We start from the raw sequence: 21,564 nt of genomic DNA on the forward strand, positions 1-21,564 counted from the left end.
TGGGTTATATAATGTCTCAAATGCCAGAATAAAGAGTTGGGCCATAATTTTACATAGACATAATTAAACCACAGGAGCACCCACCATGAGTGCATATGAATGTGTATAAAGCATGTCTATTATATTCTAGGGTGGACCATAAAAGAGGAGAGGGCTAAGGTCAAAAAATGACCCAAATCTATTTGGCTTATAGGCAGTATTATCTAACCCACAGAAGACAACCGTGATTAAAAAATACAGAGTTCCAGAAAAACACATATGAAAGTTGAAAATTCTGAAGAAATGATATGAGTCCTCAAGTACAGAGCTTAAAGAAATAAAAAAGAGATATGAGTCCTATTTACAAATATTCAAAAGAAAACACAGAGGAAGGTGCTTGCATTCACTGAATGTGCAACACCAGTGTACAGCAGGCAGTGAGGCCTAGAACAGAGAGAAGAACGTTTAGATCAGCCATAGGGAAAAACTCCTGAATGTCGAGCCTGTGAGGATGAGAAGATGGCCCAGCAAGACACTGCAGCAGTCCCATTAATGCAAAATATTCAAAAGATTTCAAAGCACAGTGGCAGAAAGATAGATCTCTCAAGACGCAGTGTTTTCGCCTGGGTGACCCGCAGACGACATGTTAGTTCTACAATTTATGACTTTTGGATTAAAGCTGGAAGAGGGGGGTGTCCTTCCAGACATGGAGAGCCCTTAATGATAGCACAGCTACAAAACTGCAGAGTGGTCAAGAGTTACTGAACTAAGAAAAACCTCGGCAAGTACTCCCTCAATTATTTCGGCCCTTGGGCATTTCGATGGGAAACTACTCATTGATATTATTCTTTTTCCAACATTCATTTCATAGAATATCAAGACAGAGTCAAATGTTGACTTACTATGGTAAATAGAGGGGAAAAAAGCCTGCTTTGATTTTCTTTCCTTTATTACCACCTTGGTTTTGTGTTTTAGAATGTCGATTATGTTTGAGAAGAGGGTGGAAGATGGGGAGGCATGCTCATCCCTTCAATGAAGACAAAAGAAAGCTGCTATTTCATTCTGCTGTGTGAGTTACCCCCCCCACCACCACCTTAATTCTCTCACCCACGTATTCAACTGTGACTTTCCACGGGGTCCTGAAAAATGTATTATATTTTACTTGTTATTCTAAAAGAATCAGAAAAAGGCAATTATAGGGAAAGGATAAAAATAGGGCAAAAATATTTTTGTGTTTTTAGACCAGCTAAAATTTTCAGAGTTGAAATGACTAGAGAGGCAAACTGTTAGGTATTCAGAAGGAAAATGTGAATGTTTTCCCAAAGGCATTATTAACAATTAATAATCATTACACTGGTGCCTTGTTTACCTGACCTTGTGTAAATTCAGCAGCCTGGTAATTAGACCCATATTTTGCACATTTGTATATTTCCATGCATAGATTTGACTCATTCATTCATCCATTAAAATTTGCTTGACAGACGTAGATGAATAATCAAGCTACAATTTGTATTTACTGGATTATAGAAAATTGCCCAAACTGTTAAGTTCAAGGAAAGCGCATTCTTGTCTCTCTCTTGTGACTGATGTAAAAGCAATTACACATCAGAGGATTGCCCCAAAGCTCTCAGAAGAAGTGGCACTGCTTTTGCAATCTGGAGTCTTTAACAGTATCTTTTTTCTGAACATAGAGACTGTTTAAAGATTAACCCTAACAGAGGAAAGAAAATATCCCTGTGCAAGTAAGTTTACCATTTAACTCATTACACTATAATTTCACATTAAAAAGCAATGCGCTGATCAACTTCTACATCCAAAACAAATAATGCAGCTTTATTCCACAAAGCTTTATTCCATTGTAGGTAGAAGTTTTGAAGATGAGAAATAAACAACTTTGGGGGGGATGGGTTTATGACAAACATTCCACCCCTACTCTGTCTAAAAAACAAACATCAACAACAAAACCTGACCAAATCTCTCCCTACTAGCAATAAATGAGAAACAAAACACCGTAAGATTTCATTATTAACGTATCTTCATGAAAGCAGCAGAACACATTTCAGCACTACCTGCTCCCTCAATCCTGATGGCCAGCACTAGCCGAACATGCTGTCAGGTGGAACTGTAGTTTATACTACAGTATTTTGTTTTGCTTTTGCAGTCACTAACCGAACCATCGCTAATACACGTTTTCTGGTCCAAGGTACAGTACTTCTTTTACACAGCAGAAGATACAACAATTTTGCTGTCTTAAAACCATCTCTTCAAACTGCTTATTTTGATTGTCTACTAGAGAAGAAAAGGGATGATTCCTGACTTTTTAAAAAAGTGTGTGTGTAACCAAGCATTATCAGATTTTTAAAACCTCTTACATGAAAAATCAAATCTTATGAAAATATACATAAAGATGCAGCTATGTATTTTATATAATGTTTGCTATGGACATTTAGCTCCACAGCTGAAAAAGAAATAAGGATTGCTTAGAACCTGTTTTCACAAACATTATGCTATCATCTGTACAGCTCCAAATGTGGCTTGAAGCAGATTCTCTGGATAGGCAACAATTAGACATCATAAGCGCCTTACTTATCAATTCAACAGAGGTCCCCCAAACTTCCAAAACATGCATCTGCTTCCCGTAACATTACCAAAACCTATTTTGTTTCTTCCCTACAGTCCAAGTTTTCTTCCTATAAAACAAACATCGTGATGGATGTCAAGCATTAACTTCTGTAATGATGGCCTGAAATCACCTGAAAGATCACCAAAGAACCAGGTAAGGCATGCGTTTAGAAAATGAGTTGTTCTTACAATCCACATATTTATCAACACAGAAATGGGACTGCATATGCTGCTAGTGTGTGTGTGACTTCCCATAAAGCTAAGCGCCTGCTGAGTCCATGGCACTGCAACAGGCGCCCTGGGGTCTCGTGTCAAGACCCGGCCCTGGCAATTTAATATGATAAAACAACTTTGAATTTAAAGCCTAATACAAAAGCTATTTCTCTGACTCTCGGCTTCAACAGAAATAATGTGCGGAGAGAGTACTTCCATAGGATTTTGAAATGGAGGGGACCACTGCCCTAGGAGTCTGATGGTGCTCATACAAAGCTACTACCCAGTGTGTGCCTTGGGTGACTCCCTATTCTTTAGGGTTTATTATCTGTTTGGTTGCTTGTCTTTTGCAAGGTTCCAAGTGTTGCCAATTGCACTTTGCTCTACCTGTTAAAAAAAAGGGGGGGGGGAATGGTACAAAAAGTATAACTGTTCTGTCAATTGGTAGTGATGACCTGACAAAAAATGTCATCTAAACTCATGTCCGTTTCCTTGCTCTAGCTTATTCCTGCAGAGTTGCTTTTACTACCAACTTCAGAATGGAAAGGAGATGCTGCATTAACTGTTGTCCAAAAATATTTAATTCTGTATCACAAATTCAAGTCATCTATTAAAGTTGAATATGATGGACTTTTTTGAGGCCCCCTCCAGAAGTTTAGAATTCACATTCTATCATCAGCCACTTTCCTACCTATACTGATTTTCCCTAACATGTACGTCACCAGCACCACTGAGCACACAATGACTCTCCAACAGGAAGCAAAAGCCAACTAGACCCCATTACTCTTCTGCAAGAGTGCATACGTGTATGCCAGAGATAGGAAAAGAGCACACAAAAGCACAAGTGTACAAACACCCAGTGCTAAGGGCTTCTCAAAACTGTATGTCTGGGTATTTAGTTCTGGTGGTAATAGGAAAAAGACATGAGAGCCCAGTGTTAAGAGAACCTACACAAACAGGAGTTTGTGCAGCTCTGCTGCTAAGAATCCAATGTCCTGATCATGGTCTGGGGGGGGGGCTGCGGTCAGGAAGGGTACTATTAGAGAAAAGGAAAGATCAACACCACACTTTTGGTTCAAGAGGCAGGGATATTTTTTAAAGTGAAAATGTTTTATGTGTGTGTGATGCAAGAGTAAGTTTAACTTCTGGAGATTACTAAGGTGTTTGAAATGTAAACAGTGAGAGAGATTAAAGATGACATTCCAGAAAATATCGTCCATTAGGCGTAGAGTCATTATTAATAAAAAATAAGAATTTGCTACTACATTAAACATGAACACTGCACCCACAGTCTTTCTGAAGGTTCCCAAAGTCCTTCCTTTATTCAAATAATCAAGTCCCATGTCTGCCATGTCCCTGGCACTATGCTCTGCTTTGGGGACATGAAGAAAACACAGCCCTACGCAGCACAGCTTGTGTTCACAAGGAGCTCAGAGTCTATGGGGAAGAGAGCTGCTTAACTTGGCAACAGGTATGCACAAAGGGTTACAGAGCACACAGGAAAGAGGAAGCCAGTCTTCCCGGATGGCTGGCGGCACAGAGATGGTGCCACTGAAGGTGTAAGGAGAATTTCACAAAGTGGGCCAATGTGAGTGGTGGGGTGTGTTTCTAGGCAGAGGAGATAGCAAGAGTGAAGGCAGGGAGGGAGAAAAGCATGTGGGATCTTTGAGGAACACCAAGTTGTCCTGTGAAGAGGGTAGAGGGCCTCCAGTGGACAGTGAGGATGGAGACGAAGGGGCAAAGTCTAGCCTGGGGACTAAGACAACACTAATGAATTTGGTTTTCATCTACAAGAAATGAGAATCCACTGAAGGTTTTTAAGCTGAAAGGTAACATTACTAACCCTCTTCTGGAAAGGTAATCCTGGGAACACTGTGAAGAATGGACTGATAGGGCAATAGACCAAGACAGGAAGATCAATTAGAGAGCTAAGGACAAGATAACTAAGAACTGAATTCGAGTAGTGGGAATGGAGGAATAGGCAACACACAACACCTCGTCAGCCAGTGGGGGCAACCTGCAGGCTTCTAGTACCGTGAGTTGGGATGTACTGGAGGATATCCCTCTGTGTACCTCAAAAGATTACCTTGAGAAACATATCAACGAAGGCTGTGAAAGTGCTCTGAAAACTGCAACGTGCTGGGTAATGTACAATGTATATTAAAATAATGAAATGCTCTCATTTTAAAATCATTTGTCTCCTTTTTTAAAGCACACTGAATATTTTTGGTAGGTGAGACCAGGAAAAAATGGTGTTTAGGGAGGAGGGTCCTGACAGCCCTACAGAATGCAGCTAAGTAAACCAGTCTGCAAGATTTTCAAAGTTCACACAGGAACGCCCTCCCCCCCCCAAAGCCCAAAAGAGTTCAAAAGATAGACAGTATTCTATTTTCATTCAAGCTGCTACACAGTGAGCAAGCTGCAGAATCCCACTTCTGTTATCTGATTCCTCCTACAAGGAGCACTAGCAAATGCAGCCTAGGGGCTGTCCCATTTATTTTACTGTAATTTTTAAAATAAAAATTGTATATATCTAAGGTATACAACATGATGATTTGATATACATAGTGAAATGATGACTACAGTCAAGCTAATTAACACATCTTCTGATATAGTTACCTTTTTGTGTGTATGATTAGAACACCTGAAATCTACTCAGCAAATTTCCAGTCTTTGGCACGGTATTACTAACTATAGCCACATACCTCACATTAGATCTCTACACTTGTTCACCCTACATAACCACACAGTACCCTTTAACTAACATCTTGCCTGGCCCATTTTGACTTTTGGGCTGGCTTGTGAAGTGCTAGGCCTGGGAAAAACTCTATACCTCCTACAGATGGGAAGCTGGAGCTACTCAAAAAGAGACTATAGTGAGTCACAGTCACGACTGGGAGGGTGGTGACAGGACTGCACATCACAGATCCACTTTAAATTGTTGTCAAGAACATAATTCCTCAGCATACGCAGGATCAGATGATGTCATGAAATCATTATACGGGAGGTCTCCTAGAAGAGATACAGGGAAGATGACATTTCTATACACAAATACTCCTAAGCCTAGGTTTATACAATCATATCCACAACAGAGAAGAGACAAGGTTGAGCAATGCTAATTACCTGCCATTTGTCAAGTGTCAGCGATATACCTGAAGACTTAACAAGGATGGTAAATTCTCATGAAAAATGTGGAAATATTAAAGATACTATGGGTTTTGGGTTTTTTTGCTTTAATACAATTATTTGGGGTCACATTAGAACTCATTTTTAGAAATTTAATTCCCTTCTCACTAGAACATATTTAACTTGATACATGTGTGAAAATATATACATACTTTTTATTTTCTTATTTTCATATCTTCATATATAAACTATGACTATACAGAAATCATACATGTAATAGTAATCATATATTTCATATACAGAAGTCACACTTAAAATACTTCATGGTTATTATTACCTTACATTAGAATTTACCAACATGCGTTTTTTGAAGAGTTTAGTAATCACATGAGGAACTTCTAAAAACACCAGTGTCTTTGCCCACCTTCAGCAATTCTAATCTAATGTTCCAAAGTGGGCTAAACCATCAGGTACTCTTTTCAAAATACACCCAGGTGATTCTAATGAGCAGTCAAGGCTGAGATACACTGTCTTTGCTTAATACAGAGACAAGTATATAATAAAAAAGAAATGGAGGTGCCTGGCTGGAGCATGCGACTCTTGATCTTGGAGTTGTGAGTTTGAGCCCCAAGTTGGGTATAGAGATTACTTAACAATAAATAAAATCTTTAAAAAAAAGAAAGAAAGAAAGGAAGGAAGAAAGAAAAGTTCCAAATACACCATTCTCAATTCTGAATGCTTCACCTGTCTTAAAAGGTTCCTTTGGTTTTAAAAGAAAATTTAAAAAAATTTTAAAGAGATTTATTTATTTATTTATTCAAGAGAGCAGGGAGAGGGACAAAGGGAGAAAGAATCCTAAGCAGACTCCCCACTCAGGGTGGAGCTCAGTGCAGAGCTCAAATCTCCAGACCCTGAGATAACGACCTGAGCTGAAACCAAGAGTCAGATGTTTAACCAACTGTGCCATCCAGGGGCCCCAACAATTTTAGAATTTTTAAATGGCTAGGGCAACATCAAAATATCTAAGATGCACGTACTTGACTCTGGAAACACCTTTCAATGGGTGAATGGGTCAAACAAACTGATACACACAGTGGCCTAATATTTAGCAATAAAAGGAACAAACCAATTGAAGGAAGACAGTCTCGAAGGCTGTGTACCAGAGAATTCCCATCTCTATGGCCTTCTTGAAAAAACAGAACTATAGCGACGAGAACAGATATGTAGATGCCAGACTTAGGGGTGGTAAGAAAGGTGACTAGAGGGCACCCAGGTGGCTCAGTTGGTTAAGCGACTGCCTTCGGCTCAGGTCATGATCCCAGAGCCCCGGGATCGAGTCCCACATCGGGCTCCCTGCTCAGCAGGAAGCCTGCTTCTCCCTCTGACCCTCCCCCCTCTCATGCTCTCTCTCAAATAAATAAATAAAATCTTAAAAAAAAAAAAAGAAAGGTGACTAGAAAAGGATAGCAAGAGGTAGTTTTGGGGGGGCAATGGAATTCTTTTGTACCCTGACTGTGGTGGTTGTTACAGGAATCTATACAATGTGCTAGAATCTGTAAAATGACAAACTCTGCTGTAGACATGGGTAGGTTAAAATGGATGCATATTTGGAAAAAAAAAATGGATGCATATTTGAATACAGGAAAGTTAAGTGATCCTTTTAAGTGGCTCAATACCTAGCTCTAGTTTCTAGAAAGCTGGAACAGTGAACATAATTACCTGGAACTGCTGCTCATGCTGTCTTCATGACCCATTGCAAGAAAGTAATGAATTAAAGATATCACTTTGTTTTTTTTTTCCTCAAATCCTCACAGTTAAAATTTCTCTTGTGACAAAGTTCCAACGGAAATGTCAGAATTTTTCTCCAATGTTTGTTGTGGGAACTGCCCTTAGAATTTCATTTTATATTCACAGATCAAGTACCTATCCACTCCTAGCTAAGCAAAGAAACACACATGACAAAATTTCATTTTGCACCATCTCTGGGAATGGCAACACATTCACTATGGTGACAACATATTCCCAGATGGAAGATAAGGCCAGAAAATATGATGCTTTGCAAGCAAAAGTGGTACAATCAAGACAAGACAGATGAGGTCAGCCATCCAAATGAATTGATTTTAAAAGTGTAACTCAAAGAAGTAGCACAAGGGAATTATGGAAAGGGGGTGTGAGTGATGGAAGTGTTCTCTATGTCAATCGTGGAAGCAGTTACACGATTCTGCATTTGTCAACACTCAGAATTGTACACCAAAGAGTGAATTCTACTGCATGTAAATTTAAAAATAAATTTTCAAAATGAACCAACACCACCCACCCAAAAAACTAATATAGCTCATTGCTGAATACTTGGGAAAACGAAAGTGTTATATACCGTATACCATTCAAGATAACGGATTTTTAAGTACCATGGTTCAAAAAGTTTATTGGTATGGTTTCAGATTCCACATTGAAAACAATCTTTAAGAAACTACCACATTACAAGGTTTGGTGTAGGGACAAAAAAGAATACTCACTATTAAAAGAAAAGGCTATTAAAATACTTCTACCTTTTCCAAATACACACCTGTGTTAAGCCAAATTTTCTTCATATGCTTCCAACAAAATAACATTATCACAATAAATTAGATGCAGAAGCAGATACCAGAATCCAGCTGATTTCTAAGCCACACATTGAAGAGATTTGCAAAAAAATGTAAAAACAATGCTACTGTTCTTACTAAATTACTTGCTTTGTAATATAGTTATTTTTCATAAATGTTATATAATAGGTTCACTGTTATAGATGAGCTACTAACTTTGTTACTGTGTCCATTTTAATTTAAAATAATTTGCCGTGAAGTTTTAAGCAGGCCTTTCCTGAATCTAGGTTCTCCTTTGATCTATCTTTGCTGATCGACACCTAAAAGGAGTGACTCTTGAACATCACTAGATGGAAAGCTGTAGATGAGAGAAATTATCCTCCAAAGACTACCTGTGACTTCATCCACATGGTTTCTAAACCCTTACTATACATGTAGACAGAAATCCTGGGCAGTTTTGGTTACTTTCCTGGCACGATTCTTGGACATTCTTTGCTGGTGGATGGAGACTGATGGTGTGCTACCCTGGCCAAGAGCTCCTGAGAGCTGGGCTAGCAAATCATTTAGGTTCCCAGCAATGAAGAGCTTCGCCTGAGCACTTGTGCAGTGTGAATGAGGCCAGGGACCTTTCAGCAAACAAGCAGGATAATGTACTCCACAAAGCCACCCACCCTAAAAGTTACAATACACTGCAGCAGAGCAAAAAAAAAAAAAAATTGAGGGAGTGCCAAGAGTCAGATGAGTTTTGAACAGGACAAAAAGTTATATACTGCTTTTCAAAACCAAGCTGAGAGCAACATATTATAGGTTTTGGTGTGAGCATAAGGTAAAGCCACCCCTGACTTACAACAAGCACCGAACAAACCAACACCAATCAATTAGAAAATACCAGCGCTCTAGTTTTTATTAGTAGTATTACTTTTCAGAATCCAGGCTTTGAGAATTTTCTCTGGTGTCTCTGAAAGGTAGCTAAATTCATTCCCTCCTGAATAGTTACACAGTTATCCCTTTTAACACAAGACTAAGCCAGGCAGGATGATCTGGAAATTCATATCTTTAACTATCTGCAAAGGGCCCATTTCCACATGTGAACTGTAATGTATGCCTTCTAGGCAAACCAAACATGAGAGACAGCCATTGTCTGAGGCGCTCTCCTCCTTCTCTCGTTTACATGTGCAGCAGAGAGCGGGTAGTTCTGTTTCGCTCCTTGAAGTCCAAAAGGTCAACGGTGTGAAAATCTCACTTTTGAAAGGTTAAATGAAATCTGTTCTGGTTCAATTTCTTACTCTACTACAAGACAGTAGCTCTAGATGACTGGAGTTAGACTTCAAGTTGAGTTTTTCCTAAATACACGAGGTTAGAGAAATCAAACTGAAGAAAGGAATGCTACTGTTTCGGCACAAGCAGTTTGCTGTTTTTACCCGCTTGTTTTCAGATATTTGACAACTCCTATGGCATCTCCTCAGCATTTCAGAAAACCTCCAATTTTCCCTTCAGAGGAGGCGAACCGTATCAGAAGTTGCTGAAACCCCAGGCTTCCCTTCAGCTGCTGGGCTAGCCCTTTGCTGGGGGGCTATAATTAGTTTTCTGGATTCCTGCTCCAGTCAGCCCTGTGGCCTGGCCTACCTGGCAAAGCTACTGCCTGAGGCCTGTGCGGCCTCCTCCTGAAAGGGTGACTGCAGTGAAGATGGCGAGCAACCTCTTACTCATGAACGGATGGCTTACCATATATGATGGGCAGAATTCTGGATTAGGGTCCCCAAGTACAGTCACGGGCCTGATGCTATTTGTGACCCAGGAGAGTCACTTGATAGCACCAATCTCTCCGAATATCATGAACCCATTCAACAGCATTTTGCTGAGCATCTATCAGGTTAGGCATAATACGGTGCTGGGCCTCCAATAAGTCAGGGCCTAGTGTCCTTTCCTTGCTTTTAGTCACTTCCTCAAGCTGCCCTTACCAGTGTCCTTTCCTAAGGCTGACATTTGGACCCAACTCACCAACACTGAGAAGGGAACTCCCATACTGGCAAACTGCAGGGAGGGCCAAGAAGAAGCATGATGTGGAATCGTGCTGACTGGATGGGAGAGAGACAGCAGCGAGACGATGAAAGCTTCTGACCACACGCAGGAACAGTATCTCAGTGTGGAGTAACTAGCATTAATAATGCACACTCCAGGCACTTTCTAAGTACTTTAAATGCATTATCACAGATAGTCTTCACTATGACCTTATGCAGCAGGTACCATGTATCATCACTTTATAAGCTAACAAAACTGTGGCTTGGAGAAGTCCAGTAAGTAGCCCAAGTTACAGGACAGGCAAGCAACTACAAAGGAACTATGACCTCGGTGTTTGAATATAAACCTCACAGCCTACTGTGAGGCTAGCAGTGGATAGTCTGAAAACTGACAGAACCATACAGAACATACGATTGGACGGGCAAGGGCCATGGCTATGACTGCCTCTACTTCTGCCAAAAAACAGGAGGGAAAATATGCAAACGCAGGGAAGGACATGGGAAAGGGAGAGGCTGTGGCGTGAGCTCCTACTGTGCAGGCAGCTTCAGGGTCAGTCCTTAATAGACACCACTGTTCCTGGCAGTCAGAGCACCTCAGAATTTGGTGTGGGTCCCTTGTTAGTTTCTCTAGATTATACTCTGGTTCTAAGCCCTCCCAAACAGGGTCCACGCCGTAAAGTTAAGATAAAATGAACTCAAAGACAAAGAGGTGTTGTGATAACTAGAAAGTACAAGTTAATGGTTATTCTAGGAAGAATGAAAGTCAGGTGGCATATAAGGCTATATCTGATCCAATTTACTTATTAGAACGCCTTTATAATATTCATACCTTAATAAGCTGCTTTTGGGGTGTTTTAGGGGACTATATTTGACCAGTTATTCACTCCGATTTGTATAATAAATTTATTTACAATGACATTCTACTCCAACCACCACCAAATCCCATTTCTTAGTTCTTCTGTGAGAACACACCATGGCATCATAGCACAATGGTATACCCGACTCAAAATCAGCTTGCTTGATATTCATACCGAAGAAAAAGAGCCATTCACTAACAAAAGCCACCAATGGGCCTGGGTATTAGAATACCACATTTAAAAAATGCGAGGGGTGTCCATGATGTAAATTTATGCTCAGCTTCCTTGTCAAATGGTGTGGAGCAAAAAGAAAAACTAATTCTCATTATGTTCTTTTTGTTTTGTTGTAATGAGATTTAGGATGAGTTCTATGGATTCCTACAGAAATATCCTTCTTCGAGCATTGCTGGGCAGCATGGATTGTGCTGCCTGTGATGCTGAATGAACGGGGTGGAGATCTACTGCTTCTTTGCGTGCCTTCTGTACCACTTGTAATTATGCTGTTAAGAGTCTTTACAAAAAAGAAACCCAATTTATTCTTTTTAAATGTTCTAAATATAAATGCAGAGGCAAGGAAATAAACAATAATGCCAGTAGCGCTGAGAGTTTAAACTATTTGAACTAATGTACCTGTGACACTGCTGCATATTGCAAGCTCTAACCTCAAAACTATCAGCCCGCATCACCACAGGTAAGAAATGAGAAATTTTGAGGGTTACTGAACACCAGATCTTTGCAGCGGAACAGGAGAGCGTTACTGAACATCACCGCACGGCACTACAACCCTCAGACCCACCTGCACCATACAGCTCTGTCATGACATAGCGCTGCACGTGAAAAAGGAAAGGCAAGAACAATGAGGAGTAGCCCTGTTGGTGATGTACACGGGGGGGGGGGGGGGCCTGCTTCCTCTCTCATGTCTCAGATTTATTAATTAATCCATTCTGTGTTTTCCTCAAGAAACGCTTCTCCATCAAGCACAGCTGGACACCATGAATTCTGTTGTCTGTGATGCCGAATGAGTATGTATTCTGGTGGAGCAAATACTTTAACCAATATTTCACCAAGCCCTCCCTGCACTTTTAATAAAAGGTACCTCCAATTCAATCTCTGCCTTAACATTATTTTTGGTGGTTGTTATTAATTTTGTCTTCAAGGAATGCATATCCATTCCAAAATGAAGAGGCTTTCATTTATTTGCAAAGATTAAAAAAACCCAAATTTACCATGGATTCTTCACATACTATAAAACATCCCACTCCACTTCCCGGATGTGTGGCATCCTCCAGAGGGACTCCCAGCCACCACGCTGAGGCTCAGCATCATTGGCCAAATGCTCCCCTCTCTACTAGGTGCTTACACATGTGAGCCTAATAAAGTCTCTGCGTCATGAGGCAGCTGACACTGAAGGCTATTTTTGGAATTCCTCAAAAAAGTGGGTCCAAAAGAGATTTTTTAAATGTGGCTTATGCCACAATTAATATACTAAGGAGTAAAAGAGAAAAAGAGGGAAAGAGTATGAGTGAGAGAAGAATTACAGCGAGGCATCCAAGAGACTGGTATCAGGAAGAGGAGTACTTTCCTGCACAAGGGGATTTTGAATCAGGATAAAAATATTTCTGGTCAATGCCTCTTTGCCTGATACAGTGTTTGGGGAGAAAACAAATTGAAGCTATGAAGTTGGAGCTCGGTGTATAATGAAATCAACAGTAATCAGTGACGTAAAATATGGAAGAGAGTAACAAAGTACTCTGTCAATGCCTTCATGACCTTAAAATTCTGTGGAATTTTGTGCTAATCTGAGAATCTCGTATACTACTGATAGACCTTCTGCCAGTTATGACAGCAGTGTAAGAAAAGAATTTAAAGAAAACACATGATACTGTAACCTTCATTTGTTGGTTCCTTTGGCTACTAACCATTAGAATACACACACTATTGAGAGCAACGGGCTGTGGCAGAGATCACAGATGAGCCACAGAAGAAAACATAGCCCCTGTCCTCAGAAAGCTTACTTCAGGAAAATTCTGCAATTGTAAAACCAACAGCAAGTTTCTAAGGGATTCAACCACCACTTTCTGGTCTAAGCAACTAATCGACAGTTATCATATGCATGGCACTGACTAGTTGTCCAAAGTTAAGTTTTCAAGATGGAGGGCCAGCAACATCTGTTAAAAAACCATAGTGAAGAGCTTATGTAAGTAATGGCCTGAAAGACTCGAAGGCTTGTGAGGGATACGTTTTGTCCCACCAGAACTCTAAAACCTGCATAAGTCATCAGTGAGAATTTAGGAGTATATTTTAGTTGACCACCCACCTTTAGAATGAAATGGCTCTGTAAGTATTAAAATGAGGGTTCAATGTATATTATAACTAAAAGTACTTGCGATGAAAGTATATACCCCTCCCAGGTACCAAGAGGGGTCAGATTTTCCATTTATCAGCAAGTCTTCGGGGTAGACAGCAACTCAGTCTCAGACTCTCTTCGGTGGCTGCTTCGTGGACGGCTGAGGGGAACACTTCAAAAATGAACCGGCTAAACAAACTTCCCAGCAGTACTTGACAGAGCTACACCTATTCTTCCCATTTCCAAAGCAGTGGAGAATTAATTACCAGTTCTATGGATCTATTGTAAGTATAATAGACTAAAGAGCTATCACAGACACATTTATTGTAAAAGCACAATCCCAAGAGTGTCTAGTGGAGGGCCAAAACGATTAACACAAATGCTTTGTCAGATCAAAGATAAAACCTGCACCGCCCAATTGAGGAATGAATTAGAACAGTGGGTTATCTTTCAAATTAACCAGGGCAGTTAGTGAGGAAAATTTCATGAAAGTGTAATTCTTAGCCTTTGTGAATCCACACAGCAGGCATTCTGCCAGCTGACAAGATGATGAAATTTTCATGCTTAAAAAAAGCCCTCTTCATTTCCCAATTTAGATTAGCTAGTGTTTCTCTCCCTTTGTGTGTATGTGTGTGTGTGTGTGTGTGTGTGTGTGTGTGTCTATTTGCTCTTCTGGAGCAGAATTTAAGGGGAGAAGAAACACATATCAATTTTTCACTGTAAAATTGAGTCTTTCAAAAACATCCTTCAAAGCTTAGAGATACAGTCTTTACATGGGCTTTTTATGATTTTCAAAAAATACAGTTCAATTTTAACTTTGTATAGGGGAACCAACAAGGACCAGGGCACAAAATGAACTTTGAATTAGAGCTTTCGGTGATATCTCCAAGTCTTTCAATGCTTCCATCAAGTCTTGGATAAAGTATTAGAGTTGTTGTTCCTCCTAAAGCAATTAATATATTTTCTTGCTCGATGCCTTTTGTATTTCTATGTACACTGAAATGTAAATGTTCTAGGAAATGAGAATTCAAGGGATACAATCACTGCTATATGGTGAGAGAGAGAAAGTCTCTCCTATGGAAGGAACCAGTATAAAAACATTATATGATATAGATTCTCAGATATGCAAAATTTTTAATGTTTGGTACACCACGTTTATTCGATCAGCACTATTTTATTCATGACAGAAACTAACAGGGTATATGATGTATTTTTTTAAAAAGTGGTTCAGAAGCATATTTTGTTAGCCTAAACTCCTGTCCCTTTGTTCTTGACAACCTGATTTCTTAATGATCTACAACTATGTTCCTTGGCAGGTTATAGTGTTAGGTCAAGTACTATACTCCTCCACTGTCTTCCTAAAGTTCCCTCCTTATAAAGAAGATGCCTTCCTTTCTTAATGTAGGGTGTACTTCCTTGCAGTGATACTAAGACTAAAATGAAAAACAATACTGTCTCTTGCTCTTAGTCCACGGACAATTTTTATGCCCAGTACTGTTTAACTTGTAAAAAAGGAAGAAACTCTTTTGGTCATTAGCTTCAGAAAACAGTCCTTTTACCTCAGTACTTATTACCAATATCCTTGGTCTCCAGTACAGGTGATGTATTAACCTCCAGCTGGATTGCCATCGCTATGGTCTATCACACTGAACTGTCATCACTATCACTTGAGGCATAATAACAAAAAGAACCCCAAAAACTCAATGCCATATCCCTCTATCAGCAAAAGTTCCTTTAAGTCTGAGGACAGGAGAAAAGAGAATAGTCTACCAGTGAAGTAGAATGTAGAGGTGTTTGAGCATTCTGTATAAAAGCTCTAATCTTGAGAATATCTGAGACATTAGTTCAGCATGGGGCCATGAAAAGAACAAATAAATGGATTTCTTTCTCTCCCATCCAATTACATATGACTAAGATCAGCAAGTAGAGAAATAGGTTCCTAATTTTGAGGACAGTCATATCAGTCTTCAACTTCAGGAGTGCTATTTTGGTACTTTAATTAGAAATCCTATAGAAAAATCAATCCAGTGCACACTTAACAAGAGGAAAACTGTTACTTGCTGTTGAGATAGCTGGTAGACAAGACAATTAAAGCAAATACTACAGAAACCTTGGGTTAAATGTCTAGATGCCTAAAAGTAGGTTATTTAGCTTGAAAAATACTCATACCACCACCACCACCCACATACAATTCAGTTAGAAATCAATCTTTCGGTTAGAGCATATTTCTAACTATACAGATCCCTTTTCTGCCTATTCTCAACTTAGTCAAAACAGATTGTCCTTTCTTATAGAAGGAAAGAGATGAGTTTCTTCTAGTATTAACTTCTCCATGGTAAAGATTTTGATAGACTAAACACTGAAAGAAAACTCAGAATTCTTCCCAAGAGTCAAGAATCATGCTCTGCTCAACGAGAGCTGTAAGTGAGGAGCTGAATAGTTTTGATTTGGGCTCTTCATGCTAAATAAAGGCCTAACATTACATGTGCTGAACGTTTCATCTACTGCGGAATGTGAACCCACAGATAACCTTTATTCCAATCCAACTGTTCATTAAGCATAGCTCAGGATTATTCACTAAAATGTTTCAGATTTCCCAAAATGTAGTCATAATTATTATTTTTAAAATGTCTTCAGACAAACCTACTTGGGTGTTTTTGACAAATACAAATTATTCTACTCCAAAATCACAATACTGAAACTCTATGCTTCTACTCCTCATCCTAATGATCTAATAATCGATTTTCATTTCATGATATGAATTTTTAAAGAAGAAAATGCTGTATTTATATAAGTTAACTAATATAAGTAGATATTAAAGGATGATACTGATCAAAGTCAAGGGTTTTAACTAATAAAATCTGAGCATTTTTTGGAAATGCTTTGCCAATGTAGCTTCTTTAAATAAGTTACACTGAGCTTTCACATAATAGAAATTTTGTTTAGATGACAAATGACATAAACACTAAGAAAAATCAAGTGGGAAGTATGTGGTTTTTTCAATTTTAAGTTTTGAAGAAAAAAACTCACCCCCTATGAAATATGTTAAAACCAAAACAAATACTTTGAAAAAAGCCTTCTTTCTAACGCAGACAGTTCACTCACTGTTCTAGCATTTTTAGTATGTACTTATAAAAATGAGACATTCTCTTTAAAATGACAAGTTGCATTTAAAGTTTAAAAATGTTTAGGGACGCCTGGGTGGTACAGTTGGTTAAGTGTCCAACTGGCTCAGGTCTTGATCTCAGAGTCGTAATACTGAGCCCTGTGTCAGGCTCTGGGCTCATAGGGGGTGGGTGGGGGTGGGGGGTGGTATCTGCTCCATAGGCTCTCTCCTCTCCCTCTGCCCCTCCCACTTGTATTCTCTCTCTCTCTCTCAAAATAAATAAATAAATCTTTTAAAAAATGTTTATTTTGACTTCCTTGGACAACACAGCTATGAAATGGTTTAGATTAACCACAGAAACGTAAAGTCTTAGCTAGTGGGGAGTTATTAAAATCACCACACCTGATGTTATGACTCTTCTTGCCAAAGACAGGCAATACTGATTTTTTTCTCCTCTGGCCAAAGACCTGAGTGACCACTTAATTTAGTCTTACTTAGGTAACAACAAACTAAAATATTTCCTGATTATATTCTCATTTTTCCTTAAAGCAAAAATTCAGTACTTAAAATACCGCTCATTGGGGCGCCTGGGTGGCTCAGTCGTTAAGCATCTACTTTTGGCTCAGGTCATGATCCCAGGGTCCTGGGATCGAGCCCCGCATCAGGCTCCCTGCTTGGTGGGAAGCCTGCTTCTCCCTCTCCCACTCCCCCTGCTTGTGTTCCCTCTCTTGCTGTGTCTCTGTCAAATAAATAAATAAAATCTTAAAAAAAAAAAAAAAGAACCAAACCTAAGTAAGCTGCATATGTAAGAAATTCATTGTGGATACTTACTTCATAGTATTTTTTAATGCAACGTCTCATGTCCATGATCAATTTGTTGTTCAGCTGTACCATAAAGGTCAAAGGTGAAGCCTTACAATCAATGTTACTGCAGCGATACAAGCTGGGCTCCGTATCAGTTCCCTACAGAAGTCAGAAGAGACAAATACACAAAAGGTTACTGCAAGACTAGAAAAAGGTTTTTTGGGCTTAAAAACTAACATGCTGTCCTGGTGCGCAATATTCTTAATTCATTTCATTAGTGAGTTTTTAACCCTCTTTTTTCAACTACTGTCTTCTCAAAGATCCCCTTAGTCACACGAACCTCCTGCCTTTTTGCCACCATAATAGAGTACAAGTTGAAGGGAAAACCCTGAAATCACTTGTTTTTACATTCAATATATGACAGATCTTACGGATAAAATAATTTTCCTTCTGAAAATACCAGTGAGGTCACACTATTGAACATAAACATTCTTAGAGATATCGATCAAAATTTTAAATTTGTACTTATTCATTCCAAACTTGAAAACAGTAGCAAGCGCACTAATGACATTAGTTTCCTTTCATATTGGCAACTTAATTTGACGATTAAAGCCTAAAAATTAAGTACTACACCAGAAAGCAATCACTTGTTGTCCCCTTAGAAAATCTAAAATTTCTGTAATCCTCCTTCTCCACCACCCACTCAAATGAAAATTATTTGGGGAAGGGAAGGCAGAAGAGTAGAAATTTGAAAGAATTAACTATTAGTAGTTGGAAAAAACCTCTTGTTTTGTTTTGTTTTAAGCAAAAACAAAGCAAATCGAATATATAGGAAAACTGTTGGGGTTTCTGGTGCATTTGTTTTCCTTCTTGATACTTAAACATCTTGGTTTCCTGCTCCAATCTGGTACATAACCCTACCCGCCACGCTAAGCAATTCCAGGTGGAAGAGATTTTAGAGCTTGACATCGGCTCTTCCACAGTTAGCCCATCTGCAAGTCGTCAAGCCTCCATGCAATTAACTATCTTATTTACAGCTGTAATGAAGCAAAACTCAAGGATTTAGCAAGTATTGCTGATCTGTGTCTGCCTCTTCCTTGCACATGCTTCCAAAGACTGCTTTGTTTTGATTCAAAAAAATGCAAAACATCTGCTGTTTGTCCAAATTAACTTAAAATAATTACTTTTAATTTAGATAAAGGATGTATTTTCTTTCAGTTTCAAGGTTTTACACAGTTCTGCTGCCTACTCATTTGCCAATGGCTAGTACATGTATAACACTGCAGTTGTATCAAGTAAATTGGCTAAGTTTCAAGTTCTGAACCAAGGTCAATGATACATTTTTTGGCAGTACTTCTTGAGAGGAATGTTTCCCTGTGACTTTTTTAATGTCTGACATGCAAAGACAGCAGAAAAGATAATCAGAGTACCTTTGTCAAAAAGGAGGCAAGTGGGATGTGTAAAGATAAACAAAAACTTTCCAAAAACACTTAGTTCCCATTAACTTGATTTAAGATAAAGGCAAATATTGCTCTAAGTCTTAATAAATTGGGGCTGGGAGTGGGGAAATACAAGTTACTAATTAAGGAATTACAATAAAAAATACTTTAAGGTACTTTAGAATTTTTAAGAGATTCCATTTAAAAACCAAGGCCAAGCAACCACTCTAGGAAGCCAAAAACAATATTCAAGCATAGTCTACTAAGAATTTTCAAGCAGAGGGCGCCTGGGTGGCTCAGTTGGTTGAGCGACTGCTTTCGGCTCAGGTCATGATCCTGGAGTCCCTGGATGGAGTCCCGCATCGGGCTCCCTGCTCGGCAGGGAGCCTGCTTCTCCCTCTGACCCTCCCCCCTCTCATGTGCTCTCTCTCTCTCATTCTCTCTGTGTCAAATAAATAAATAAAATCTTTAAAAAAAAAAAAAAAAAAGAATTTTCAAGCAGAAATGAAGCCGTGAAGGCAGAATCCATACGATGCTAAAATTCTTTAAATGCATGAAAGCAACATTTTCCTCCCCTTTTATACAAACAGTGGGGGAGGAAAGGCCTCTATGTTAGTTGGCTAACAAAATGAAGAAAAGAAACAAAGAAACAACTAACCGAACCGTCCAAGACACTATCGTAAATATTCTCTGTTCCACATGTAGGGCATGGGCACTTGAATTTTTCACAGTCCCTGTATTTCTCCTCATCAGTGAGCTGGGCTGGGCCACCAAGGAGGGCATCATTCTCCTCATCCTTATGATAATGATGAACTCTAAACTGGGTGGGGTCGAGTCCTATTAATGTAAAAGAAAAAACAAATTCAGAGAGGTACAATTATTTGAATTCCCGTATACAAAAGAGACCCCAAAGAAGAAAACCCACAAAGGAATGATTTTAAATTCATGCACACACATACACAACCATTTGAACTCTAGATAAAGGCTCACATCACATGGACAACTGACTTATCCTTTTACAAAAGATCACTTTATTAAATAAAACAAGGAAACAGCACTAACGCACTAACGCAATGCAGATATGCCCCCAGATGTTTGGGTTCAGAAGCAACTACTTCTATAGGATGGTTTTACTATCTTCTTACAGTTACAGTGAAAATCTCAAATAAATATGCAGTGTTATTAAGAAATCTCTTAAAATCAAAGTTTCACTATGAAAACTGAAAATAGAGAATAAAAATCCCATTAAAGAAAACAAGTTCAATGCTATTACAACGCCTTCAAGTGCAGATACAACTGCTAACCCTGATTTCAATGCAGTGGTCGATTCCATCTTGGCTCAGTAGTTAACAGCATGTAGGGTGCAATCTAATTCAGTGGTTAAAATTCAGTAGCAGCATCTGAGACAAAACACGACATGGTTTTTTGGTGTTCTGAATTCAGAAATTTAAAATATGTGCAAAAACAATGGATCTACAGATTCTATAGGCCAAAACGTTCCCGACAATCTCGAAACAAAATATACCATCCATATTTCAATCAAAATGACACAAGAAATCAATCAATGCATTGACTGAGGTAGTTTATGCTTCCTCATTTCCACAAACTATTTAAAGAAACATCTTTAGGCCAGCCAATTTTATTTACCTTTGGTCAAGGCATATCTGTCAAAATATACCATGTGGATTTACATGTAAAGGTAATTAATACACACGGTATCTTAAAACATTTTCTTGAAATCATCCTTTAGAAATCCCAACGAATTCTAGGCTTTTCAGAAATCTAAGGAAAGCTATCAAATTTATTTTAGCATAAAGGTAAATAAGTAATACAGAAGTCACTAAGCAAAAAATTCGAATACCAAAAATATCTGAAAACTCTTTTAACTCTAACAACGCTGCATAAGTAGATAATCAAACAGATGTATTCAGAACTCAGTGACAAGATCCTAAATCCTACTTGGTCAATTTTCAAGTGACATCTACACTTGAGGCTGACTGACACGGTGGAAAGGTGCTGGACAAAAAGTAAAAAGACAGAGACTATGAGTCTCAATTTTCTCACCTATGAAATGGAGGTAGTGTCACCGACCAGGCACTTCTGAAGTTTAAAACAGACATTAGAGGACAAACCCCTTTCAGTGGTGCCTAGCATGTGATAAGCATGCAATAAATATCGTATGAATGAAAAAATAAAATTGTAGATGAACATCATTTAATCTAGATGATATTCACTCAAGATTATGCATTTGGAAAAATATATGGAACACATGTTCAGACTGCATAGCAAGTTAATAGCTACTCTTTGTAGGAATTAATCAAAATGAGTATTTCCTAACATGATCGTACAATAAAAACAAAAAGTACACATTAAAAACAACTGGAAAAATATTCTTGTTTAGTGATATAGATTACTGTAACTGAGGTCACTTGGCCCCAAGATTCACTATATATTTTTATTTTACAAAT

The 21,564-nt window shown here is 38.8% G+C and overlaps 1 protein-coding gene across 2 annotated transcripts in view; it reads right to left on the reverse strand.

The window, feature by feature from the left end:
- Positions 1-21,564, reverse strand: part of POLA1 (DNA polymerase alpha 1, catalytic subunit) — a 293,805-nt gene that overhangs the window by 128,531 nt on the left and 143,710 nt on the right. For both annotated transcript variants that reach the window (XM_081809030.1, XM_081809031.1), the window contains exons 33-34: positions 19,755-19,933; positions 17,685-17,816 (exon numbers count right to left, since the gene is read on the reverse strand). In XM_081809030.1, the coding sequence (XP_081665156.1) occupies positions 17,685-17,816; positions 19,755-19,933 (311 nt within the window). The remainder of the gene's footprint in view (positions 1-17,684; positions 17,817-19,754; positions 19,934-21,564) is intronic.

Source organism: Leptonychotes weddellii, chromosome X, assembly GCF_054177405.1.
Source record: "Leptonychotes weddellii isolate Sample4059 chromosome X, ASM5417740v2, whole genome shotgun sequence".
Lineage (NCBI taxonomy): Eukaryota > Metazoa > Chordata > Mammalia > Carnivora > Phocidae > Leptonychotes > Leptonychotes weddellii.